At 43.7% G+C, this 26,447-nt stretch overlaps 1 protein-coding gene and 4 non-coding genes across 6 annotated transcripts; 2 read left to right on the top strand and 3 right to left on the bottom strand.

Annotated features, from left to right (window-relative positions):
* Positions 1-32: 32 nt before the first annotated feature.
* NARF (nuclear prelamin A recognition factor) lies at positions 33-18,349 on the top strand. Of its 2 annotated transcripts, XM_065034616.1 has the most exons (12): positions 33-188; positions 754-842; positions 1,420-1,500; positions 2,469-2,612; positions 4,223-4,355; positions 5,459-5,593; positions 9,841-9,959; positions 10,823-10,952; positions 11,646-11,718; positions 13,005-13,142; positions 13,987-14,144; positions 14,685-18,349. In XM_065034616.1, the coding sequence occupies exons 2-12, from the start codon at positions 816-818 to the stop codon at positions 14,924-14,926; spliced, it is 1,380 nt and encodes a 459-aa protein (XP_064890688.1). In that variant the 5' UTR covers positions 33-188; positions 754-815; the 3' UTR covers positions 14,927-18,349. The 2 variants fall into 2 exon arrangements, with proteins under 2 accessions (XP_064890688.1, XP_064890689.1); XM_065034617.1 differs by lacking the exon at positions 754-842 and having other exon boundaries at positions 63-188.
* A 1,296-nt stretch (positions 18,350-19,645) lies between these two features.
* TRNAQ-UUG (transfer RNA glutamine (anticodon UUG)) lies at positions 19,646-19,717 on the bottom strand. Its single transcript has one exon. It is a non-coding gene; the product is annotated as a tRNA-Gln (tRNA).
* Positions 19,718-20,341: 624 nt separating this feature from the next.
* Positions 20,342-20,413, bottom strand: TRNAQ-CUG (transfer RNA glutamine (anticodon CUG)). Its single transcript has one exon. It is a non-coding gene; the product is annotated as a tRNA-Gln (tRNA).
* Positions 20,414-21,595: 1,182 nt separating this feature from the next.
* On the bottom strand, positions 21,596-21,667 carry TRNAM-CAU (transfer RNA methionine (anticodon CAU)). The gene has a single exon. It is a non-coding gene; the product is annotated as a tRNA-Met (tRNA).
* A 782-nt stretch (positions 21,668-22,449) lies between these two features.
* Positions 22,450-22,556, top strand: LOC135575811 (U6 spliceosomal RNA). The gene has a single exon (XR_010467108.1). It is a non-coding gene; the product is annotated as a U6 spliceosomal RNA (small nuclear RNA).
* Positions 22,557-26,447: the final 3,891 nt, after the last annotated feature.

The raw sequence follows: 26,447 nt of genomic DNA, 5'->3' as shown, positions 1-26,447 counted from the left end.
CGGGGTCGCTCCGTGCCCGCCCCGCGGCGGGGACGCGCGGCGCGCCCCCGGCGGCGGCTACGTGACGGCGCTCAGGTCCACAATGAGCCCCGGGAGGCGGGGAGGCGGCGGGACCTGCCGGCGACAAGGCGCTGGGTGAGGCGCTGCCGCCTCCTCCTGCCGGGGACGCGACTCAGCGCGGCGGGGAGGTACGGTACCGGTTCTTCGTCCTTCCACCCCCGTTTTGAGTGGTTCGGGGGGGTCGGAGGGCTGTTCGCTTTGTGTTTTTCCTCCTGCCCGCCCGCTCTCCCATCACCTCGGTGGCGGGGGGGCTGTGAAGAACCGGGGTGCGGGGCGTGTGCCAGAGAGCCCCGGTCCGGGGCAGTGCTGCGGGGCGCCCGCCGTGCTCTCCGGAGGGACCTTTCCCCGTTGGGGTGGGGGGGGCGTTTCTGTCGTTTTTACCCCGTCTTTCTCCCAAGAGGCGCCCGATGCCCCCTCGCTCCACGTAACGGGCTGGCGCGCTGGGTGCCCGCCGGGATTGTTGGTTAATTACAGCTTTAATAGCGGAGCACGTGAGGGGCGCGGCGGGGCCACCCCCGCCCCAGGGGGCTGTATTGGCTGCGGGGACCGCCCGGCGGGGGCGATAAGAGGGGCAGGAGGCGGGCACGGCAACAAAGGGCGGCGGGGACGGGAGCCAAGGAGGGAGGGTTGGCAGCGGCCGCTGGTTGTGCGCCGGGGCTCACCTGCCTGCCCCGCTCTGCCCCTGTCCCGCAGCCCCGGCGGCGAGGACCGCTCGGCAGCCGAGCCAGGGCCGGGCTGCGCCGGCGGGATCGCAAATGAAGTGCGAGAACTGCACCAAAAAGGTGAGTGCGGCGGCGGCGCGACCGGCTGGGCCCCGGGCACGGCGCCGGAGGGGTGCGGGCAGCCGGTAGAGCTCCCGGTGCCCCCCCAGCCGGCGGGGCTGCGGCGTCCCGGTTTGCCCGGTGAGGCGGAGCGGCCTTGGGCTCCAAGGTCACCGGCCTCTCCGCGGCCGGAGCGCAGCGCTGTGCCCGTTTTCCCCTCCGCGGAGCGGCCGTGACAGCGCACGGGGGGCACCGGGCAGCGGTATCGCCGGGACGCGGCTGTTTGTCGGGCCGGAGCCGTCACGTAGCGCCGCGACATGTACACACAGCTTCTGTGCTCCAGTTAATCTTCCCCTTGAGGTTAAAAAAAAACCCGCTCAGAACCGTGAAACTGGTGAAGCAAGTGAATTTCTGCGGAATTATGTTCACCGTAGCAAAACGAAAACAAAGCGTTGCGTGTAAGGATGTAGATTCAACGCTGCCAAAACCTGTGAAAGAGCCACGTTAGCTTCTAATGGTACAAACAGCTCTGCGAAGATGTTCTTACTGAACGGTGAAGGAGTTTTGGGTAATACATGTGATTTATGTTTTGTTTCAGGAATGCAGTAAAAAACAGAAAAATGATGATACACAAAGTACGTCTGTCGATGCATTGAGTTCAAATGATGACTTTGAAGAGGTAATGTTCCTTCTGAAAATTGTGAGGTACTGGCTTTTATTGTGTACCCCAAAGGAGGTTGTAAGTAGAGAACTCTTAAGTACTAAATATAACACTAATCAACAAGAAGTTGTAAGCAATTTTGAGTACTTCTAGACATCTCATGAGAATCAAGAATCTTTTAAAAAGATGAAATAAAAAAACCCTTACTATGTAAACACAAAATTGATATTGAAGCTCTAAACATTTTTTTTTTAGTGTCAAAAATCTTCCATCAACTATTCAAAGTAGGCATAGGGCTTGTAAAGAGAAAATGGGTTTTGACAGTACAAATGCATGGAATGTCTTTATTTACATCAGACAAACAGATCACATACTGTTCTTTACCAGAGGACTGTTTAGCCGGGAATGGATTCTCAATTGAGGGATTTTTCTTTATGTTTTTACAAGTACTCTGGTTTTGTTGCCCTTTTATTCAAGTATTCCTTCTTCCCACAGATGAGCTGCCAACAGTATTGTAGCCAGAAATATGGACTCTTGATCTTACAGTATATGGTCAATGTAACTTGTAGGACTGTACTCTGTCTTACCTCGTGGTGAAAAGCCAAAGCCATCTTGCTGTTGGAGAGCTCTCTGGCTAGTAAAGGGGTTTAATAGTTCAAGTAGAAGTTTTCTCAGTTGTTTGGGGACTGTCCGCTCTGAAACGCAATGCAAATCAAGTCACTAGAACGTGGACATAGATTTAGATCTGTGTTTACCCTTAAACATTTTGCAGTTTCACAGTAATAACAGGAGCAAAGCTGTGAAAAAGGATGGAACAAATTATTCTGATTACTTCTGAATAATCCTGGATGCTATTCAAGTGTCATGGATTGTCTTGTTTTAAACAAAACTGACAGTATGTTTGTTCTTCAGCTGGGTAATTGCAGAGCTCTTGAAAATTGGTCGATCATTATTAATTACTTGTTTACTTTTTTTTTTCCTCTCAGAAAAATGAGTTTCATACGTTGGCTAATGCTAAAATACTCCTTAGCGACTGCCTAGCTTGTGACAATTGTATGACATCAGAAGAAGGAGCCAGAGTTTTCCAACAGAATCAAAAGGAGCTCTTTCGTGTTCTTAACCTTAACAAGGTAACGTGACACAAACATTAACACAGCTTTCTGTGTGGAGGAGGAAATCACAGAATGACTAAGCAGCTTGGTTTCCCAAGGCAGATGAGATGAAGGTTTGTCAGGATGTGCTTTTTCCAAAGAGGAAGTGAAAGCTTCAGGCAAGATGAACGTTGAATAATTTTGTGCTAGATGTGCAAGGTTGTGGCACTTAACCTAAATGTGAAAGTTACTGCACCCACAGAAGTAAAATCTTTGGGAAACGTAACTACCTTGTTACTGTAATAGCAAATTAATCTGTGGTTCAGTGTTTATAAATCCTTACACCTTCATTACTACAACTGTTCTGGGTGTATCCACATAATAAAAAGTTATCAAGGCAAGTTTTTGAAAGTAGAGTTGGTTTTAATATATATTCAAGCTGACTACATTTGGAACATAATTCTTTGTCCAAATTCTTAGCAAGAATTATGAAAGTGTTGTATTGCTGTCTTATTTTCTGCGGAGAAGCTAGTTGCTATGTATGGTGCTTGGATCTTTAGATTACTGAATTAATTATTTTAGTTCCGCTCCAGATTTGAGCCCTTACTTGGGATGCAAAAGCTACCAGAACTGATGCAGTTTCTTAATCTGTATAGAAGTGTCATACATAAGAGGATTCATTACGCAGTGATTCAGTTTCCTTAGAACTAGTTTAACTCTCCATACAGTATGATGTTGTTATACAGAAGAAAAATAGAAGAAAAGGGGAAAAAATCTTTTGGGTAATATGGGTCATATTAAGAGAGCCCAAAGTCCACAAAAGGGAGGCAGCCAAGTAGCTTGATCAGAACTTGAGGGGACCAAGAGAGGACAGCGAGCAAGGAAGATGCTTTCCAGGCAGTCATGAGCTCTGCTTCAAGGCTCATTAGGGTGTTGAAGTACAAACTATGGTTGCTAATCTTTTTAGGGTAAGACTTGTCTGTGGCATAGTCCTGGTTGTCTTCCGAGGGTTCCGCTGATGTGGAAAATATCGCAACTAAAGCAAGATTCATCTTCATATAAATGTCACAGTAATCAGAGCCTTATAGTTGCACAGCATCTTAGGTATTTGGAAAGAGTTCTTCAGTGCCTACACACACTGATTTGTTGAGGGTCATGTCTTGCCTGTTTTCCCCAATGCCTTCAGCGGCAGAGACACAGGAGCCTTAACAAAGGATCGGATCTGCCATTTCCTGGGTTGGATTTGTAACATCTAATGCCCATGCTCCCATAAAGATTAGTTTATTAATGTTTAAACATACAGCTTTATTCATATTTGCTAGAATGTTCCATATTGCTAGAAGGTCATAGATGCTGAATGTCTCTTAACTTCTCTTATGCCACTAGGAGACCAACCACAGAATTGTCCTGGGAGGGCTGGATTTCCCCAAGTTATATAAAAAAGAGCTACAGGTGATTAGAGATGAACACTGACAGGGTCAGAGGAACATCTTGTCCTGCCCTCAGGAAACTCGATAGTTGTTTTGCAGGGGTTTTACACTTGGGGCGTTGAGGAATAGCTCCAGGTCTGGAAAAGGGAGGTGAAGGAGGGAGCCTTGCCCTGTCGTGATTACAGACCTTGTTTTCTTTGTTTTTGTTTTGTTTACCAGAAGTGTGATACCTCAAAACACAAAGTGTTGGCAGTGTCTATATGCCCTCAGTCATTGCCTTATTTTGCTGCTAAATTCAATCTCTCTGTGAATGATGCAGCCAAGAGACTCTGTGGTTTCCTCAAAAGTCTCGGTAAGTTTGAATATGTTACGACGGTGGAGCAGAAAGCCGAGATTATTTTAGGTTTTTGCTTCCTCAGCAGAGTTGTTTGTTATGCAGTCATAAAGTGCCATTGCACAATGTAGTTTAGAGTTTGAAATAATGACAGCGCACCAGTTTGACATACACCAGTTCCAGAAATGGGGATTTGAGGCACATGCTGATAGTAAAGGTCACAGAACTGAAGGACATTACGGACCTGTCTTGAGAGCCTTCACTACTAAGAAGTCAGGGAAGAGTTGGTCATGAGCTTCTGTAAGGTTTTTTTTCCCCTTCATTTTGTAACTCAAGGGAGGAGGGAGTTCGTAACCTAAACCCCTTCCAGTCCTTTTGACACACATCTCTAGCACGTTCTCAGTCATGGATTTTTTTCCTGTAATTTGAAATTATATGCAAGAACTGTTGTATCTGCCTATTTTATGTTAAAGCTGTATTTACTTTGCTATTTTTACCATATATACCAAGTATTATTTAAAAAACAAAAACTACTTTGTCTATGGGTTTGAGGCTCTTCTTGTACCTGAGGGAGGAAAGGAAAGGATAATAATATACTATTTCCTCCCTTTTCTCTTTTTTATTCTTTTAATAGTTTTTATGCATCCATTTATTTAATGTAAAAGGAATTCCAAGTTCTGGTGGGCCCCATTTTTCTCAGAATGGTTAATTATCTGTGCCTGGCGTAGGGAGTGTGCTGCCGCCCAGGCGGGCGGGAGCGCTCTGCGGTGCCGCTGATATGTTCGGTGATACGCTCCTGTGCCTGTGCAGCCAACTTCAGCCATGGGACGGGTGCCTCGTGGCTGAATGGCAAGTTTCTCGTAAGGAAGCAGACAAGCATCTGAAGTGTTACTAGTCACCATTAGCAAGTTGGTGGTCCTTTTTAAATGAATGATGTAGAAGGTAGCTTTTCAATGTATGGCTTATTTTTTTTGGCTCCACAGTTTGTGAAAATTTGGAAGGGGTAAAGGATATACCTGTTGATCCTCCCAAGATTTTCTATACATCTGGAACTTGAAAAGAAGCCTGTGGGATGGAGAATATGCTACTAATGCACTTTTCCTCACTGCTTTCTTTCATAGGGGTGCATTATGTATTTGACACCACTATAGCTGCCGATTTCAGTATTCTGGAGAGCCAGAGGGAATTTGTGCAGCGGTATCAGCGGAGGAACCAGGAGGAGCATGCCTTACCAATGTTTGCCTCTGCCTGCCCTGGTGAGAACTGATTTCTCCAACCTTCCCGCACTTCAGCCTGGGCTCTTTGGAACTACCACGGGTGGTTTCATTTGGGAGCCTTACATAATGTAGAGCATTTTGGTTTTGCTTCTGAGAGACACCAAACATCACAGCCAGTACTTGCCACCAGTAGCGCTGCTCATCCATAGTGCATTGCAATCCTTTGCTAGAGGGGCCTGTTTTTCACAGGCTGTTGGGAGAGCAGAATTTGTTTCCAACAAGCATCTCATCTTTCCCATATGTGCGTGGAGCTCTGTAAAAAGTGAGGAATTCTATTGTTGCTTTTTAAAAAGAAAAACCCATGAAAGAACCTTGCTACAGTCCACGGCCTCTGATAATACAAAGAACCTGGACTACTGATTTCCTTGTGCTAGTGTTCATTTGTGGTATTTATTAGTTGGTTGCGTTTCCCATCACTGCTATAAAAGACGCATATATGACCTATGAATCTCTGGATAATGAAACTGAGGCACAGAAGCACTGAGGTTCTCGGTGCTTTGTGTAAGACCTTTGGAAAAATCAATGGGAACTGGAACAAAGGAGTTAGTGCTTGCTGCTCGTATATCCGGAGCACAAAGTTGAACATGGCATTTCCTTTGTGAAAAGAATCTTTAAGGAACTTTGCTTACTGATATGATTAAACCACAATCTCCGTTATCTTAAGCAAAGTTTTGAACTTGCCACTGAAGCCTAGAGGAAAACAGCAAGTGATGTGATGACTGTGAGATGGTAATGTCTGACACTTAGAAAATAATTCCCATTTGAAATGTCACAGACTTGACTCACTAAATGTCTCACTTCTGAGAATTTGGCACCTGAGAACTTGCTTTGTTATGAACAAAACCTGCACTTATTACAACTGACAAGATGTAGAACATTCATTGTTTACTTCTGCATTTGTTAGCACATCATCATTTCAGTTTGATAAGTCACATTCCTAAAAAAGAAGTATCAAAAAGGGGGTAAAAGTAACTCCTTCACCCACCTTCCCCCTCAACTCCACCCTAGCAAGCTCATGGTGTTGCTTTTCAAAAGGCTAGTAAAATACAAAAATATAGCTTTGAAATAACTCCAGTGAGTTGCATTCTTTAAAGAAGTGTTGCAAGAGAGCGAGTTAGATTAAGCATTTGGTGATCCCAGAATCTGCTCTTGTCACTGATTTAAAGTTTAAATACTGCTATTTAAATTGTACTTTTGTTTGTTTTGTGTATTCTGTAGTGGAAGCATCCGGGTTACGCTTTAGGAACTACATATATGTATTAATAGGAAAAGTCTCTCTTTTTCTGTTACTGTTATCTTAGCATTACCTCCTGTCTTTGGGAGCAGACACACTATATGTTGCTTTTTCTTTGTGTAAAACCTGTGAAGTTGAAACAACCCCCTGTTACTCGGCTTTGTCATCTTGTACCTGGCTTATTTAAAACTCAAACTCTGAGGATTTCTTTTAGAACTTCTGGGATCATTTTAATTCTTCATCTAGAAAGAGAGCTCAGATTTTCCGCTCTTCTCATTGGAAATATTTTAAAATAGTTAATGGAGCACTTTTCTTGTCCTTGTCTGTTCTACTAAAGATGGTTTCTGTTTTCAGTGCTAGTTATGGTGTTAACATCTATAATAGCTAGCAGAGGTATGGGTGCTTTCCATTTCTGGAAAACAGAACTGAAATACCACTGCAGACCCATTCTGAAAGCGTATGGTATTTCATTCCCATTGAAAGCAGTTACAGGAAACAAAATGTAATGATCAGTCATCTTTAAAGTGAGGTTGTTCACTCTGTCTCCTGACTTAATTGTCTGGATGCATTTTCTGTTCCTCCTCGTCCTTCCTCTCTCCAGCCCCACATTACATAATTTTGTCGTAGAAATGTTTGCTGGGTGTGTTTATCACAAGATGTTTTTTATATAGCTCTGTAGATATAAGGTCAACGTGAGCTCAAGTCTAACTGCTTTACTCTTACTTATCCTCGGGTGTAACTTTCCACAGAAATATCACCCTCTGCAGGAGTGTTCTGTGGTGTAAAATCTACCATGAACAAAAGAGCAGAGCCTGTATAGTCCCAAAACCTGACAAAAGGGCATGTTATTGTCTGTGTCTGAATTGTGCCTACCTCCTCCTGCTGCTCTCTTAAAAGTGAAATCCATTTTATTGGGTTTGTTTCTTGTTGAGAGTAAAATAGTGTAACTACTGATTTTTATGTATATAATATCTCAGAAGTAATCAGTTCTCTTCCCTAATTAACCAAACTGGTAAGCAACACGGAGTGCTTGCAGTGGGAAGCAGCCAGCATTTTGAATGCACTGCCAGCCTGAACTCCTAGAGCAGATTCACAGTGTAAGTAGGAAGAGTATAACTACTGAGGATTCAAATGCCTTTGTCCCAGTCAGCTAAACTAATTTCCTTTTACAGTAGTGGAGTTTTACAGTGGTGACAGTTTTGTTTTTCTGCACTTTACACTGATGCGTAGATATTTATAGTATGCGACTTTGTGATCTACTCACAATCAACCACTAAAAATAATGAAGTACATCTCTAAGAATGTATGGAGTGATTTGTAGGGGTTTCCTGTTGTTTTTTTGCTAACACAAGACAAGACATGGCCAAGAATCTGAATGAATTTATGGAGGCTATAGGTTGTTATGGGTACAGATGTACACTGATATAAGAACTGGATATCTTGGGCTCCCTGTGCCTGGCTCTGGAATCTGTTGATGAGTAGGCAGAAACAGCCAGCGTGTATGTGAAGTGCAGATAAATGCCTCCTGTTGCTTATTTACCACGGCTGCCTGTATAATTACACAGTGACGAATGGTCATTTTGGAGCTGGAGCTATTAGACACTTGTTCCGTCTACTGCAAGGAAAGAAACAATTTAAGAAATTGCTTTGGACGATACCTGCCAGAAGTCCCTTGCAATGTAGTGAAATTGCCTTACAGTTCGTGACTACAATATCTACAACATTCCAGTTCTGAAAACAGCCTCATGCAGGAGCTGTGGATGGCAATCACAGTGTGGTGGGTTGACCCCGCTGGACATCAGGTGCCCACCAAGGCTGCTCTGTCACTTCCCCTCCTCAGCTGGACAGAAAGGGGAGAGAAAACAGGATGAAAGGCTCATGGGTCAAGATCAGGACAGGGGAAATTAGTTTCATTTATCACCAATCAAATCAGAGTAGATAATGAGAAACCCAGCACTGTAGCCCCCCCAGCTACTAAAAACCTCACCACACAAACCCAACACACAGTTGCAGTATAAGGGAAGGACCTTATGTTTTTAAAACTGTCCTTAATTTGTTTGAAGCAGTTTTTGTTCTCTTTTGACAGCATTTGACACTAAAGCCATTTAAGAAACAGTTATGTATCTGTTTCTTGGTTCATGTAGGTGAAGGAAAAAGTTCTGAATCCTTGCTGTGACAGATTCTGGGCTGTTGTTTTCAGTAAGAGTAAGAAAGAATTGCACACCCTAAATATTTTCATCTGCTCATTTGCCAGCTCCTGTTCTGGAAGTGGGGGGATAATAGAACTGCTCTGGGTGTCGCAGGTGATGCGAATATACGTAGTGGGTCATAGCTGAAATGGTGAAGGAGCCTGGTGAGAGAGAGGGGGACTCATGGGGAACTAAGAATGTTGAATACAGAGAGATTTCAGTGACTACTCTGTGTGTGGGTGTGTGGGGGTGTTTCTAAAGAAGGTATGGCTACTCTAACAATAGTAAAATAAGGCATTTTTTTCCAGGCATAATCCGTGTGCATCTCGTGATAATGCTTTCATGTGACTCTGTTCTAAAGGAGGCAAGCTGGGTGCATGGATATTAAATCTCAGGAAACAGAAGGTTACAGTTAAGCAGCGGAACAGAGAACATTTGTTGTGGTATCTGGTGATCCAAGGGCTGAGGTCTAAAAAGTCAGCTTACCCTTTGTTAGCTGGCGTCCTGTTATTTCTGCTTAGTTAAATCTATGCATTAGAAAGGTTGTAATAGGGCATGAAGTTCATGGTGGTTTCCAGGCCTATAATTGATGACACAGGGGATTATTGACAGCCAACTGTAAAGCATTTTAGCAGAGCCTTGAGCTTTCCTACAGTTCCCAAAGTGGAGCTTCCAGCCTACACAGCAATGTCCTACCTACTGTGAAGGTGTCTGCAGTTTTTAGAGCTGTTTCTGTAACTTCTGCCGGTTTTCCATGCCGACATGCCACTTCTCTACCTAACGGTGATTTTCTGGCGTTCTAGGTTGGATCCGGTATGCTGAAAGGGTACTCACCAATCTCGTGACCCCTCACATTTGCACTGCGAAGTCCCCACAGCAGATCATGGGCTCTCTGGTAAAGGGCTACTTTGCCAGGCAGCAGGTAGGTAATTCTGATTTATTTTTACCATGATGCTCTTCTAAAATGATAGGCTGGTAGGTTTAAATACTGAAATATAGATCTTTAGTGTATTATAAAATGATAAAGCGTCTTCTGAATTGTTTGTTCTTTACTTGAACAGTGAATGGCGTTCTGCTGTTATACAAGCACCTATGATAAGAAGAATGTACAAAGAACCTCATTTCATGCAGCAATCCTTGTGCTCTCAGTGCAACGTGGATTTAGATGTGTATGAATAAAGTTAAATCCAGGGTAGCTAAAGAGATTCTTGTTAAATGCTGCCCATGTCGTTCTAAAGCACAGCCAAAATGGGAGCGGAGGAGAATAGTGGAGGAACTGCCTTGTTATGTGGGATCAATAAAAAGCATTGTATCCTAGAAACTAACCTTGTGATCATCTCAATTTGATATGTTGAAGAAGTTGCCCTTTTTTTTACATATCATACTTAAATTTAACAGCATCCACATCATATAGGGAAGTGTTGCTGTCTCCACATAGAGAAATATTGATGGACTTGCTGTGCATGCAAGTAAATGAGTGACAGCCAGCAAACAGAATTCTGATGTCCTGACTTGCACTCACTTTCTAAGGCAATCAAAAGCTGTAGAAAATGTGGTCTGAAGGAATAAGTAAAAGTTTTGGCCAGAAGGCTGACTCTGGGTGATGATTTGTGACTTCCGGCAGATCACTTCATCTGTGTAGGGCAGTGTTTAAATTTAACTGCTAGGGATTGATTGCTGGTATTACTTGCATATGGTTTAGGATGCTGGTTTTGTCCTTGTTGTTCTTCAAGCTGTCTTTTGTTCTTCAGGGAGCTCACATGTGTTCTCTTCTGTGTTCCACAGAACTTGTCTCCTGATAAAATTTTCCATGTAATTGTGGCGCCTTGTTATGACAAAAAACTGGAAGCCTTGCGGGAAGATTTCTACACTGCCTTGTATAATTCGCAAGAAGTTGATTGTGTTCTCACATCAGGTTAAATCCTCTTTAAATTTGCTCTTTATAAAGATATAAGTGAATCACCATTGTAAGAACAGCCTTTATGCCAGACATTGCTTTTTTCCAGTCTGCTTTAGTTGTAAGGTTGGGTTTTTTTTCTGCTTTAAAAATAAGTACAGGTTTTAGTGCTACCGGTAGTATAGGTATTGTATAGGGAAGGCAAAGCAAAAAGTACTTTTCCTTCTAAGTTGGTATTAATCTGAAAACAAGATTCAGGAGTTTGTCAGCCTGTAGAGAAAGGTAAGAGTTACTCAAATCCATATTTAAAATCATTGTCTTGCTTGTCTGCGGTCATGATTTGATCGCCACTGGGATTATTCATAACATTCCAAATGCATGGCACCAGAGGCCTTTTGGTGTGGCTCTTGCCTTTAGGTTTCATGTCCAAACTATCCTCCTTTTTCCCCCTGTGGTACAGAAATGTCTTTGAAACTTCACCTCACTGAAAGGCTAAGGAGAGCGTTGTGAAGTCTGGGGCAAGCTGAAGGCCCTTGACTTCAGGGCTGGGAGTGTTGGGCTTCTCCATGGCTGGAGGGAACTGACTCTTACAAGAGTTGGAGAATGTGGCCACAAGCACATACAGGTGTTGGGATATTGATCCGTAAACTGAGGTACAGCATGTGCATTTTGCTTTGTGTTGAAAGTAAAATGTCATATGTTTTCCTACAGGTGAAATTGTCCACATAATGGAACAGAAAAATGTGTCTATGAAAGATGTGACCGAAGTAGCTGTAGATAGTTTGTAAGTAGTTTTGTTGTGGATCGCTGCCTTGTTTTGATGACAAAGCCTTTGAGCGTATTCAACATAAATGTAAAACTTCTCACAATAATGTTTTTTCATTTTAAATAGAAAAGCCTGCATCAAAGCCTGAGTATACTAAAGCTTCATCTTTTGTATAGTAGTCAGAAAACCCCAAAGCATTCTCTTAGATGTTCATTGCTATATATAAAAGTAATATGAAACAGAAAATATAAAATTGTATATGCTAAGTACAAAGCAGATAATTTGAGGTAATGACACTCATCTAGGGATTCTTTTAAAGTTTATGATTTTTGGGTAGCTCCTTTTTTTTTTATATTTTAATGTAGTAATATTAGATTTGAATGTATCAAGTTCATGACTTGCTAGCAAGTGTGACTGTTGACCCCATTGGGAGCTCCCCTGTGCTTGAGCTCATGGAAAGCTGGAGAGTCTCACCTGCCCCTTGGGCCGCACACAAAGCTGCTGGGGGCGACCACGGGTTCCACCATCTGTTCTGTGCCTCCCTCGCTCAGAGCAGCGTCTCGACAGTAAATTTCCACGTCCCCCACCATGTGCACGAATCGATCGAAGTAGCACCCTTTCAGGAAATGGTAATGAATTGTTTCAGCCCAAACAGAGCAGTTTTCAAGATTAGATAAAACTGAAACGTGCTTTAGATGAAATTTAGTAGATGAAATCACACAAAGGATTGAAGAGGTTTTGTTTACTCGCTGTATGACTGGCTCAGAGCAGCATGCATGTTGTTTTAATTCTCAGGCTTAGTTACAAAAGCTGGGCTCACTGATCTTTGTTCAAGTGCGACAGATGTTACTTGGGATCTTTCCAAAGTGGTGGTAGTGCAGCAATAAACGTGCTTTCTTGCACAAAACAGAAAGCTCTGGACATTTCCTTTTCCCTTTGGGTTTGTGTCCTGCTTGGACCTTGCTTAGACTGGAGAGATTTAAGTGGAACAGTTGTAACAGTTTCAGATCTGGCAAAAATGTTTCCTGAGCCGAGAATGGCTGTTAACCAAGTCTTTAGGCTGTGCTTATAAATTACTGTTGCTCAAGGTTTCTGAACATGGAAAGCCCTGCATACTTTCCTATTTTAATTTTTTTTCCCACCATGTTGCTACTGTCTTAAACAGGTTTTAAGTTGTAATAAATAAAAATGTTAATATGTTCTCAGTTACTGCTGCATAACTCTATGTGGGAGACAGAGAAGGGGAGAAACATCCTTTATTAAAGCGAAGGAATGAAATTTTGGTCTTTCTGTTGTTTCCTAAGGTTTGATGGAATCAAGGAGGGAGATGTAGTACGGCATGATGGGAAGAGATCCGATGGTTACCTGGAGCACATTTTTAAACATGCTGCAAAGGAGCTTTTTGGCATGGATGTCAAAGAAATCACCTACAAAGCATTAAAGTAAGTGATAGTTTCCTATCCTTGTTACATAGGATGGGCTAGTTGGTGCCACAGTAAACCCCAATGCAGTTACTGCTAGCCCAGCTCATTTGCTGATAGGCAACTATGCCAAGCCGCTCTCCATCATCTTCCAACAGTCCTCCCCTGCATTGGTGAGGCCACACCTGGAGTATTGTGTTCAGTTCTGGGCCCCTCAGCTCAGGAAAGAGATTGAAGTGCTGGAGCGGGTCCAGAGAAGAGCAACAAGACTGGGGAAGGGACTTGAACACAAGAGCTATGGGGAGAGGCTGAGGGAGCTGGGCTTGTTTAGTCTGGAGAAGAGGAGGCTTAGAGGTGAGCTCAGCACTCTCTAGAACTACCTGAAGGGCAGTTCTAGCCAGGTGGGGATTGGTCTCTTCTCCCAGGCAGTCAGCAATAGGACAAGGGGGCATGGGCTTCAACTCTGCCAGGGGAAATTTAGGCTGGAGATTAGAAAGCAATTCTTTGCAGAGAGAGTGGTCAGGCATTGGAATGGCTGCCCAGGGAGGTGCTGGACTCACCAGCCCTGGAGGTTTTTCAACTGAGATTGGACATGGCACTTAGTGCCATGATCTAGTCAATGGACTGGAGTTGGACCAAGGGTTGGACTTGATGATCTCCGAGGTCTTTTCCAACCCAGTCGATTCTGTGATTATAAACCTGTAAATTTGTTGCTATGACTCCGTGTAGAAACTGGAAGAGTTCACCTTAATCTCACTCTTACCCTTGTTCTGTTCTCTTCAGAGCATCTGAATAGAAACTGACACAGTTGGGTCATCCCTTGAGTAACGCGGGGGTTTAAAATGTTCTCTGTGTATCTTTACAGGAACAAGGACTTTCAAGAAGTCACCCTGGAAAAGGATGGTGAGACAGTGCTGCGTTTTGCAGCAGCTTATGGCTTTAGAAATATCCAAAACATGGTTCTGAAGTTGAAAAAAGGAAAGTTTTTATACCATTTTGTAGAAGTCCTCGCCTGCCCAGGAGGTAAGAATAACTGTGGATCCACAGTGGTTCTGCAGATGTCTTTTGAATCTCAAGGGAAGTTGTCTTACAGGAAGACACTTAATTTCATTCCCTCTTAATAATCTAAAATTATTACTATGTAGTGAATGGTCTAGAACACAAATTGCATGTGCAGGATTGGCTCAGAAATTGATTGGGTTTTCTAAAATTAACCACAATGTTATTTGCTCTCTTCTGACCTATAAATAAGGGACAGCAGGGCTCTTATGGTTGTTTCAGACCTCAAAGGAAATACTCTGAAATGTGGTTGTCAAGGGGGAGAAAAGACAAGGATCATAATTAAGATCATAAAGAGCGGGCAGAGAAAGATTGTTGATATGGAAACCTTATTTACATTAATATGTTGTTGATATTGGAGTAATTTTAAGTAAATACAAATTCTATTAATAGCAGCATGGGGGTAGTTTACATAAAGAGACAAGATTTTTCTTTAGCATTAAAAAAAATTCCAAGTTAATATCAAATCTTCACCACCCTTGTGGCTTATTTTCTTTTCTTAAGGGTGCCTAAATGGAAAAGGTCAGGCACAAACTGAAGATGGGAAACCAGATAAAGCACTGCTTAACCAGATGGAAGAAATGTATGCTGCAATACCCGTGAGACTTCCGGAAACCAACGTGCACGTAGAAAAGATGTACCAGGACTGGCTGGAAGGCATGGACTCTAAGAAGGTCCAGGAAACTTTGCACACCAAATACAGCGCAGTAAATCAAACAGCAAGCAATCTGGATATCAAATGGTAATCAATCAAACTTAGAAAAGATTTGCTTAGGTTAGTTACCAATTCAGCACTGGAAACATTCTATGCAATCGCAGATGCTATGCACTAGCCGAGTGTATGAATGAGACGCTTCCTAATTGTGAAGAATCATTGCTTTTTACAGAGAAGTCTCCGAAATCCCTGGCTCCTGCCATTGTCATTTAACTTTTACCGTGTGTAGTCTCCTGCGTATAATGGATTTCTTTAATCAAAAATGTGATCTTGCAAGGTACATAAGCACTTTCTGCCAGGTGCAGGGAGTAATTCCTGATGAAGCTACTCCCTGAAGTGAAGGGTCCCCTTCACAAAACAGGCTCCCCCAAGGTGGTGAGATATTTTGCTCCTAGGTCTGCAGTCCCTTAGTCAGGGGAGAACAGTCATCATGAATTTCAGTATTGTTGCAGTTGTTGTGAAATAACTTGGGATTTACTTGCCTCGTTAACAAAAAAACCCTTTACAGGGATGAGTGTGTATATGGAGAAATGTAATGACTTTATGTATGCTTCTATCCATATTTTAACAAACGTTATTCAGTTCCAAACTAGTCACCATTCCTTACTCGTGTAATATTTTGTAAAGAACAGGATGCTTCATATAAACTGAACTTGGGAAACTAATGCTAAATGGTTATAATGCAATCCATCATTAAAAATAGTTGCGGATGGGTTCGTTGGTACAAAATGAGAACTTATCTTTCCTTTTAAGTTTTCTTAGAAACTTGCAGCTAGGAAGAGTGGTGCTGCTTGCTTTGTCTGGCTTCTGTGTGAGAGCGAAACCTGCATCCGTGACATCACACGAGCACGTGTGTGCTGCAACCTTGTTAGATTTGCTGAGCCAGACTTAGGGCACTTTTATTCTCTCGTGTTTCGGTACACAGAATACTACATTGTTCTTTCATTGATCTCCATGTTGACAAACTTCTGTAAAAATAACTCCATGGAGTGCCTCTGAGAAAAGTATTTAGCAATGCTTGTGAGCTTATCTAAGTTACTATACATTGGCATCATGAATTTTGGTGCGTTTATTTTTTTTTGAGTATGCTGTAGAGGCTTCACTTAACAGGCATCTTAAAGCGGTAATTGCCTTCATGAGTTGTCAGAGGGTTATTCAAGAATGTGATGGACAAAAAAAATGCAAAGTACTGCCAAACTTCTTCATGTTTTTCCTAGTAGCATCAGATTTGTTCACGATTAATAGCTGTTCAAAGCTAGCGAAGTTTCAGCTTTCCTTTTCCAGTCTGAAGGTGTGGATGGGCTTTTTTAAATCATTTCAGGCAGTTTGAATGAATCTTCCTATAAATTTCTTGATATTACAACTGCTTGTATGAGTAAGATCTAATACTTGCAAAAACCTGTGTGTATTTGAAATACGCCTTGAACTTGAACACAGTGGGTGGGATAACATCATCAGTGAAGTCGGTGCAAGTTCTTGCACTGGCTGAACAACAGAGGCTCAAAAGGAGAGGGACAGACTCGAGTATGTTAGCCTGATGACAAGAGAGAGTTCTCTTCATGTGGACCACTTTAATTGGACCTCCACCTAAATAACAAAACACTTCGAGGGATGTTTTCTTTCAAGTGTAAATGAATTTGATTACTGTGCTACTTAAATGCACACAATGAGATTGTACCCATAAATTAGCCTTTTGTAAGTTGTTCCTTGTTGTAATTAAAACATTATGCTTACATGGTGCAATATCAGAACATCTACAGAAATCTACCTCTGTACAGGAAGGGAGTCCAGAAATCATGGGAAGACCTATGTATAACTGAAACTTTAATAAGTATCCGCTACAGAAAGGTGGTGGTGTTGCATGAAATTTCTGAAGAGATCACTTTTAGAAGCAACATCCAACTCCTTTGGTTTGCTTTTCTTTATCTGTCATGATTTCCACAAAAAAAAACAGAATTACCTTGTAATAAAGTGGTCTTGTTCTGTTTGTATAGGCATATGTTTCTATGTATATATGGTTTATAGCTTTGATGGCATGTTTAAATTATATTGTGTCTGTTCTTTGTATAGTATGCTTATTTTTTTTTAATGTGCATAAACGGGATGAAATGGTACAAAAAAACAATTGTTTGCTTTTCTGATGAAGACTTCACTAAACTACACAAGAGCTGCCTCGCTATTCTGAAAGGACACCCTGGAACTGGTTGTGCAACTTGACAGATGCTCATCTAGCGCAGGTGGCACTGCTATACATGTTGTCTCTTGTGGTGACGCCTGCCTGTCGCACTGCGGAGCCTCGGTCCCCACACGGGGGGACCCCAGGAATGGGCCAGTAGGTGAAATCAATCTGTCTATGCTGTAGTGTGCTCCCACTACGTGGGGAATTGGTGGCTCAGTGCATAAAATAAACTACGTCAGCCGAATCCACCATTTCTTCCATCTGCTCAAGTGTTTTAACCTATTGAGATAGTAGCAATGTAAAAATCTAGTAGATTATTTGTCTGCTACAGTATTCTTTTTAAAGATGAGGAAGGCATCTAGCTGGGCAGCTTTTAGTGGCTAGGTGGAATGTATGTATTATAACTAGTGATTTACAGTGAGTGATACTTGTCTGGGTTTTTTTTGGTCAGCTTTTGTTTTATAAGACTTTTTGGAGTTAAAAAGATTTAAAGTTTTTAAAGCCCTTTTCTTTAAAGTGCCAGTTTAAAAGCAAAAGAAGGGTTTTTTTCCTTAACTATAATAAGTCATTCCCCCTTCACCTTCTCTCACTGAAATGTTAACATATATCAGAAAACCTTATTGCAGCTTCATCTATAGTTAAATACTTGCCTAAGATTTGATTCTTTTAAACCTACAGTTGGGAAGTCTGTCATTGTTGACAATACGTGTTTATAGCCACGCTTTCTGAAACTACAGCATTATTTAGTTCCCTGATATGATTTTGGCAACTAATAATTTTCATTGCTACTGCCTTTTCAGCAATGGGAGATGTTCCTGGGGTAGTCACAGCCATAGGGCTTTACTTCTCAGTTGAATGTTGTGCTGAGACAATCTTGTCTCCAGATGTTTTTAGAAAAGATGAAATTGGAGGGATTGAAGGGAAAGTAACTGGAAAACCTAAATTAATTTGGAAATATCCTCGGGGTACTATTGACCTGAGTATATCAAGTGCTTAGATACCTTGGCTTATGGTACTTCTGAGACTGCAACAACAAGGGATACGCATTGTGAAGAACTTCTGCTATGTCTTCTCCAGCACCTTGTGTTTGCCCTCTATAACAAATGGACATGGCAGATGTGGGCTGTGCTATCACGTAGAATAATGGATATATCTGTATGCAGCAGTCTCAACTGGATTATATTTGGATAATGTGCAGTTACCTAAATTTTGGTGCTTTGTATTCAAATGGAGCATGACCATGAATTGTCCTAAATAAATCTTGATACCAAATTATGTGTGGATTCTGTCTCATTCCATGTAAAAAGCTTAATTATTTACACTTGTTCTAACATATGTGCTTGCCTGGAGAATTTAGCATGAGTACTTAGCCTGTAACGGCAGTATCATGTCAGGTGTTTATGAGTATTCTGGATTTACAGCTACACCTCAAACTGTGATAAATGGAGAAAGTTGCTGGATAGCAGTAGGAAACGGTAATTTGCTCTCTAGAATTGTTGAAAGGCAGACAAGCACGAACTGCATTTAAAGCTCTCTTACCTGTGAAGAATGATGTTGCTGGATGAAGTGAATCTATGGTGGTTGACTAGTTACGCTGAAATTTACTATATACAGTTACTTAAAACACTGGTGCGCAAGGAACAGTACCAAAGCCCCCAAACAGGGAAAGGATGGAAACCAGCCCAAACACAGAATGGGGGGATATTTTTTCATCAGTAGGTTGTGCCAAAAATTCTTCCATGAATTCCGCAAACATTTTCCTAAATTCCTTTGAACAGTTATGACCCTAACTTCCACAAAATGGTAATGAGACCACCAAGGCCTGAAGGTGGTCAGCGTGTTTCTCAAGGGACAGCACAGACCTTACCTGGGCAGAAGAAAAGCAGGAGGAGCTGATCTTCACTTTGGCACAGAACAGAGATGTTCCTGTTGCTGTGTGAACAAATGACTGCTAAGGGCAGGTTTGGAGGAGGGGAGCCAAGATGTTAAGATGTCCTTAGTTATTCTTGAAATTGTGTCAGCAAAGCGGAGGTAATATCCTTTTAAATTGTGCAGAGTTCAATCTGGGAGGTTATACCCACTCCAAAATCGTATTTCTGTCCCTGTCTCTCAGATGAATAGTCAGATGCACCCGAAAAATAATGCCAAAATTCTGCACATTTATCTACTGAACCTCAGATTTTCCTCAATGTGAATGACTTTTTTTTTTCTCAAAAAAAGAGCTAAGATACGTATAAAACAACAGAAAACATAATGAAAGACCTAACTAAATTGTAGTAAGAACTGTTTAAAAAACAGAATCTTATTTGTTCATTTACTCAAATGTATAGCTGTTCATTCAATTTAAGAAAATCAGGAATAGTGTTACACAGTTTGCAACAGGGAAATCTCTTTGGCATTCTGCTCATAGGGTTTGACCCACATTTTGGTCGTACCCTGCTGTGCTGCGCTTTGACATTGCAGGGTTTTGCCTCGTTTCTTTATGTGTTCTATAGGCACGTCCGGACTCAAGAGCGGCCTCGGAACATCCGCGGGAGGCCACTGACCAGGTGGAAAAATGGATATTGTTGTAGGTTCTACCGAGATTTGAACTCGGATCGCTGGATTCAAAGTCCAGAGTGCTAACCATTACACCATAGAACCGGGCGGTGGCACCGCCTCCGCGGGGCCCGGCAACGAACCCACGGCACGCAAATCCCCGCAAAAAAACACAGTGCTCCTTTTCCTTCTGCATCTCGCTGGCCAGGAACTCAAAATAACCTAAATATCCCCATTTATCCCGCCTTTCCGCGATATTCCTTGTCTTCGTGATATAATGATCGCAAATATGCAACATCACGAAGTAAACGCAAACAGCAGGAGAACATCTTGCAGACACATAAACTGAATTCTCACACGTGCGCTCTCAGGCTGCCCTGTGGAGATCGAATGCATAATGCAGAATTGTGTTTTCAAGTGGGTTGTTGACAGTGTAGAAATAAAAAGAATTACTTACGTTTCAGTATACTATGGCACGCCTGAAATTTTCCAGACAATTTGTGTAAGATTGTACTAACCTAGCTGCAACAAACAATAAATAAGGAGAAAAAAATAATCGGGAAACTTCTATGGGTTGTTTCTCTTTCATTTTCAATACGTTTTTCTGGTAGCATGGCACGCCAGCAGTTTATGGCATTCCAAAAGCCCGTGAAAAACACCCAAGTTTCCCCTAAAGCAATTTTCCATGATCGTGGCAGCTAAAGAAATGTGCCCAAAAGCAAAACACTTAGGTTCCACCGAGATTTGAACTCGGATCGCTGGATTCAGAGTCCAGAGTGCTAACCATTACACCATGGAACCGCTGGATAGCCCTTCCCAAACCACCTTAATTGACGCAGTCTGACAAGAAAACAGAAGTGGTTTAAGAGTTTATAAATACATATAAATACAATCTTTGGTTTGCTTCTCTTCTATGTATTTCACACGTGTTAATTCTATATAACAATCCCACTGTTCATTTATAACAACCTTAGCATTAAACACGATCACTTAACCATTTCTTAGATGATCCAATTTAAAGCTTTACTGTAGATTTCAACACCATGTGCACTGACTTTTAAGTCACAATTTTATACTCATTTGGCTTTCATGCATTTTGGGCTATTTGCTTTCTATACTTGAGAAGAAGCAGGGCCATTGTCACAACTATTGTTTTAGTCTGCCAGGTTGTTTCGTCTCTTGGTATTAATTGACTAGCGGATAAGTCATGTTTCATTTAAACAGGTGAGACACAGAGAAACTACAAGCATGTGCAACAAGCTTTTTACGTATAAGTAAAGACATGGACCTGTTGGAGTGAGTCTGGAGGAGGCCACAAAGATGACCCGAGGCTGGAAAGCTCTGCTGGGAGGACAGGCTGAAAGAGTTGGAGTGTTCATCTGGAGAAGAGAAGCTCTGTGGAGACCTTATTGCGGCCTTTCCGGACTCAAAAGGGGCCAGTAAGAAAGATGGGGACAGACTTTTTAGCAGGACCTGTTGTGATAGGACAAGCAGTGATGGTTTTAAACTAAAAGAGGTGATTCAGGCCAGACATGATGAAGAAATGTCCGTCCCTGAGGGTGGTGAGAGCCTGGCCCAGTTTGGCCAGAGAGGTGGTGGATGAACCATCCCTGGAGACATCCCAGGCCAGGCTGGACGGGGCTCTGAGCAACCTGAGCTGGTGAAGATGTCCCTGCTCATGGCAGGGGGCGCACTGGGGGAGCTGGGAAGGGCCCTTCAACCAAAACCATTCTGTGACTCAATGAAATCACCAAACTGCACTCGAAAATAGGTTTTAAGCATTACACAACGTCTTCTGCCCCACCTTTACTTGCACCCGCTACTACTTTGTCAATACCGTTTAAGAAAAATAACTACTCGCAACACCCTCCCCGCGCCCACGAACAGCGCCGACGGTCGCGCCGCTTGACCTATGGTAACCGGCTACACTACACGGGCAGGCGCATGCGGACTTGATCTCACGGCAGAAAAACTAACTGTAGCTAGCAGAGGATGGTTTCGATCCATCGACCTCTGGGTTATGGGCCCAGCACGCTTCCGCTGCGCCACTCTGCTGCTCCTGGCAAACACCCTCCCCGCCTAAACCCACAAGGCTCTGAGCCGCCTCCTCACCGGGGACACCGCACCGGAGACACCGCACTGGGGACACCGCACTGGAGACACCTCACCAGGGACACCGCACCGGGGACACCCCACCGGGGACACCTCACCGGGGACACCGCACCGGGGACACCCCACCGGCCCCCGGCCTCGCCCGCCCACCCCACGGGGGACCGGTTGGTAGGAGCGGGTTCCCTCCAATTCATGGGTCCCATCTTATAGCTCCCGCGTGCTTGAAAGATACTTGAAACAACAACAAATGATTTACATTACGAGTATATCGCCGCAGATAACTGATATTAAACTAAGTAAAAACTACCGATATATTACCACAGAAAATAGTAATATTTTACCTAGCGGAAAGAACTGAATACTGCTGCACTTAAAGTCCTCCCTGAATTATTTTTAAGAAACGAAGGAACCTTCGCGAGCACCACGCACCTCAGAGCCCGCGACAACGCGCCACCCGCCGCGGAGGCGACACCGCGGCAGCCAGGGCGCGCGGGCGGCACCCAGAGTGCTTTGCGCGTATTTGCATACAAACCAGGGCACGCGCTGCGCGCTTTGTGCCCCCCACCTGCCGCCCCCCGCACAGCCCCGCACCGCCGTGACCATCGCGGCACTGTGCACTGTCTGCTCAAACAGGAAGCGTCCATCGCTCGGACAGAGGGGTCACCCTATCCTGCGAGAGCCCAAGCCCCAGGGCTATAAGTACCTGAGTAGAGCAGCGTACAAACGTGCTCGCTTCGGCAGCACATATACTAAAATTGGAACGATACAGAGAAGATTAGCATGGCCCCTGCGCAAGGATGACACGCAAATTCGTGAAGCGTTCCATATTTTTTTTTCCCATCTCGACCTCTCCCAAACCCCGACACCCCTGCAGACACAGCCAGAACGACAGGGACTGCCCCCAGTGTCCCATTCCTCTGCCTGGCCAAGGTGCCCCCTGCCCTTGAAGGCACAAGGACGGGCTTTGATGTCCGAGTGTCCCTCTGAGGAGGATCTTACCTGGCTCCAGCTCCTCCCTGCACTGCATGGGGCTTGTTCTCCTCACGCTGAGATCCGGAGGCTCAGGGTTATACAGAGAAGCTGGGTCCACAAGTTTTCTTTAGCACACGCACTGACTGTAAAACTACTCATCAAATGTACTATAGTTACTGCAGATAAACCACTCACAAAATGAGAAAGTCTGTCATGAGCTTTTTGGCCCTCCAGGGACTTCCCTCAGGACTCCAATTATAGTGTTGCCACTGGTCAGTGCTTTGATGTATTTTATCTTGTCAAGTTTTGTTTCCCACATTTCATCCGCTCTCCTCGTTATCTCTTATTTTCTCTGGACACGGTGTGGGTTCTGCCACTGAAAAGCCTCTCGCAATCATGCATGTCACACATTTAAATGAAGAGCATTCACCCGATTTCCCCCTCCTTCTATCATTACAGGCACCGCTGAGCATCCATGTGAGGATTTTCTCCCCAAAATGTTTTCATTTCCATGAAGGTCTTCTTAACAAAGTAAATCCTCTTGCTGCCTTTATTTTTTCCCCAGAAATGGTAGTTCAGTGACACTTGGCATAGATTTCCAGCTAAACATTACCAGCAGAGTTAACCAAATAATCTCTGTTCATGTTTTGATGATCATCGAGTCAAACCAATGCCCATGAGCTGCAGCCTCCTAGGGAGGACGGGGACTCGCATAGAGCTGTGCCCCGATTGTTGCCACCTTGCTCTTTTATTCAGTTTTCCTAGAGAAACAGCAATCTGAGCATTGCTTAGGTGACTTCTGTGACTGGAAGGAGTAGCGATTTGTCTTGCTGAGGAATACTGAAAGTAGCTGAAATTCTTGTGTGTTCTATAATTCTTTCTCCGCGCTTGCGCATCTCACCCTCGGGGGATTCAGTGCTGACCACCAGAAGAACAGGGGAAGATTTGGCACAAATGGCAGCACTAAAGGCAGAGGTACAATCCAAAGGTACTGCTGGCCAAAAAACCCCTTTGGTTTAGAACTTCAGACATTTTCTGTTCCTTAGAGGAAGATTCTGGTTTTATCTCTGATTCTGACTTTTCAAATGGTAAAATAATAATACAGCATTTTTGCAATTAATTCTGGGAATTGTTGCTTGGGAAAAGTGTATTTTTTATTGTTTGCAACACATTTACTGAGGTTTGTTATTAAATTATTACTAAAAAAATATATTGTGTTACCTGCTTCCTCTCAGCTACGGTAACTTAGAGATACCAGTTTTTACCTCAGTATCCTTAAGTGTCTCTTTGGTAGTTGTAATTAATTGCCCCTTTTAACATTTTTAAAAAGGCTTTTAACCAGTTTCAATATAACCGGTACTTGACCTTTGCAAAAAAGCCAAGAAAAGGAACACGAACCAAAGCCTTTTCCGGGTGGGACAGGGCAGAGCTCTGGGAGCGCGCAGGGGTTGTGAGGAGCTGGGGGGCAGAGCGTGTTTGGGGCTGGCATCTCCCGTGTGAGGAAAGGCTGAGGGAGCTGGGGCTCTGGAGCTGGACAAGAGGAGACTGAGGGGTGAACTCATTAATATTTATCAATATGCAAAGGGTGAGTGTCAGGAGGATGGAGCCAGGCTCTTCTCGGTGACAACCAGTGACAGGACAAAGGGTAATGGGTTCAAACTGGAACACAGGAGGTTCCACTTAAATTTCAGAAGAAACTTCTTCTCAGTGAGGGTGGCAGAGCCTGGCCCAGGCTGCCCAGGGGGTTGTGGAGTCTCCTTCTGTGCAGACATTCCAACCCGCCTGGACACCTTCCTGTGTAACCTCATCTGGGTGTTCCTGCTCCATGGGGGGATTGCACTGGATGAGCTTTCCAGGTCCCTTCCAACCCCTGACATTTTGTGATGCTCATTAACCCAATTAATTCTCGCTCACTAGTTGTGGCGGATATTCCGCCCCTCCCTCACGTGATAGGCTCGTCATCAGCGCGCGCGGGGAGTCACGTGCTCCGTGTTTATCTCCGCCGCTGCCGGTGTCGCGCAGCTGGTGGCGGTGGGGCCGGGAGGCGGTGGGTGAGCGACCCACCCACCCACCGACCGACCGACCGACCCACCCACCCACCCACCCGGCGGGTGAGCGGCCCCAGCGGCTTCCTCAGGCGGGGTAAGGGCGTGGGGGCGCTGCCACGGCGCGGGCGGAGGAGCAGGAGGGGTTGTTTCCCTCAGGGGCAGCGTGAGGCGGCGCTGTCCCGGGGCCCGTCGCCTGACTGGAAACGGCCGCGTTCGCAGCCGCGTCCTCGGAGAGACGGGGCGGGAGCGGGCGGAGCCCCCGCGGCTTCCTCCAGCTGCGGGGGGTGGGTGGGGAGCCCCTCACACCGGCCTCTGCGCTGACCCGTTCTCCTTCATAGCGGCTTCGGTTCTAAACTCCACATAAGCGAAAGGCTTCTGGTGTTTGGCAGCCGGTTGATGCGGTGACTCGGAACACTGACGTATAGTCTGTTGCTCTGGGCTACATCTCGCTAAAAAGCCTTTCCTTTAATTCCAGGCTCGCAATGTCGCTGACCGCAAAGAGATGTGGAAGGCCCCCGGTGTTGTCTTTTCTGGAAAAGAAAAAGAGAAAGCAAAGCCTTGATAGAAGAAGGGGGAAAACAAGGATTTACGTGGGAAATCACATTGACCGATGGTTGACGCTTAAAGAAAAGCTGGATTTCAGAAATGATGCAGAAGTTGCGGGGTTTTTACTGGACTTGTGAGTAAACTGTCATAATACTCCTCTGTTTACTAATACCAAGTAAATAATTCTTGGCTTTAATACCAACTGTGTATTTTTTCTAGGTATGACAGCTGTGGGCCGTTGTCAAAAGCTGCCATCGGTTCCCACCCTGAGAGTGTGAGAAGAATTAACATGAAGGAAGAAAGAGCGTTGTCAGGCAGCACTTCTTTGATAGCAGCTGATGGAACGTTAGTATTATACTCTCCTTATACATGAAGGGCAGATCAATTTTTTTTTTTTGGTAGTACTTGAAAGACTGTAGCTGATATTTAAAAAATGGGGCAGAAATTATATAAGAAAGAGCGAAGTGTACAGCTAATTTTACTAAAATTGAAGATTTTTGGATATTCTTTGTAGAACAGCCTATATATTTGGTTTGTTGTTTGTACTGTTGAGCACACAAGACTACTCTAGATGAAACAGTAAAACAAAACTTTCTGTTCATAAGGAATGTTTCAAGTAACAGTTTGGGTTGCATTTGCAGGTATGACAATGATGACCAGTTGTCTAAAGAATCTGCTTGTTCTGAACTTGGAGATGTGAGAATTGTAACTGTGAAAGAAGAAAGAGAGATGCTGCACGACTGCTTGTCAACAGGGACAGATGACACGTTAGTGATACTATATATATTTGCATGTTTTGCTTTGAAAATATTTTGCATTTATTTTATTAATCACTTTTGTTTATTAGAAACTCAATTCATTTGTGCTCTTCATTATTTAAAAACATCTTAGTGTGTAATGGTTGGTCCTTCTGAGGCAAGAATCTGAGAGATCTTAGAAAATTTGTAAGACTCTTAGAGAACACACAGCAAAACTGCTTGTTCAGTGACTGCCTTCCTTAACTGTATGCAAGATTTGTGAGTGGAACAGGAAAATAGCTGGTGCTTTACATGCATCCTAGTCACTTTAGTATGCAGTTAGATTTTTAGAGTAGTCCAAGTGCAATTGCTCATGCATTAACTTTTCTCAAAAGAAAAATGTTTTATTGTTGACTGAGT

This window comes from Columba livia, chromosome 18, assembly GCF_036013475.1.
Source record: "Columba livia isolate bColLiv1 breed racing homer chromosome 18, bColLiv1.pat.W.v2, whole genome shotgun sequence".
Classification (NCBI taxonomy): Eukaryota; Metazoa; Chordata; class Aves; order Columbiformes; family Columbidae; genus Columba; species Columba livia.
The sequence above is the reverse complement of the archived record's forward strand: the minus strand, read 5'-3'. Positions and strand labels throughout refer to the sequence as shown.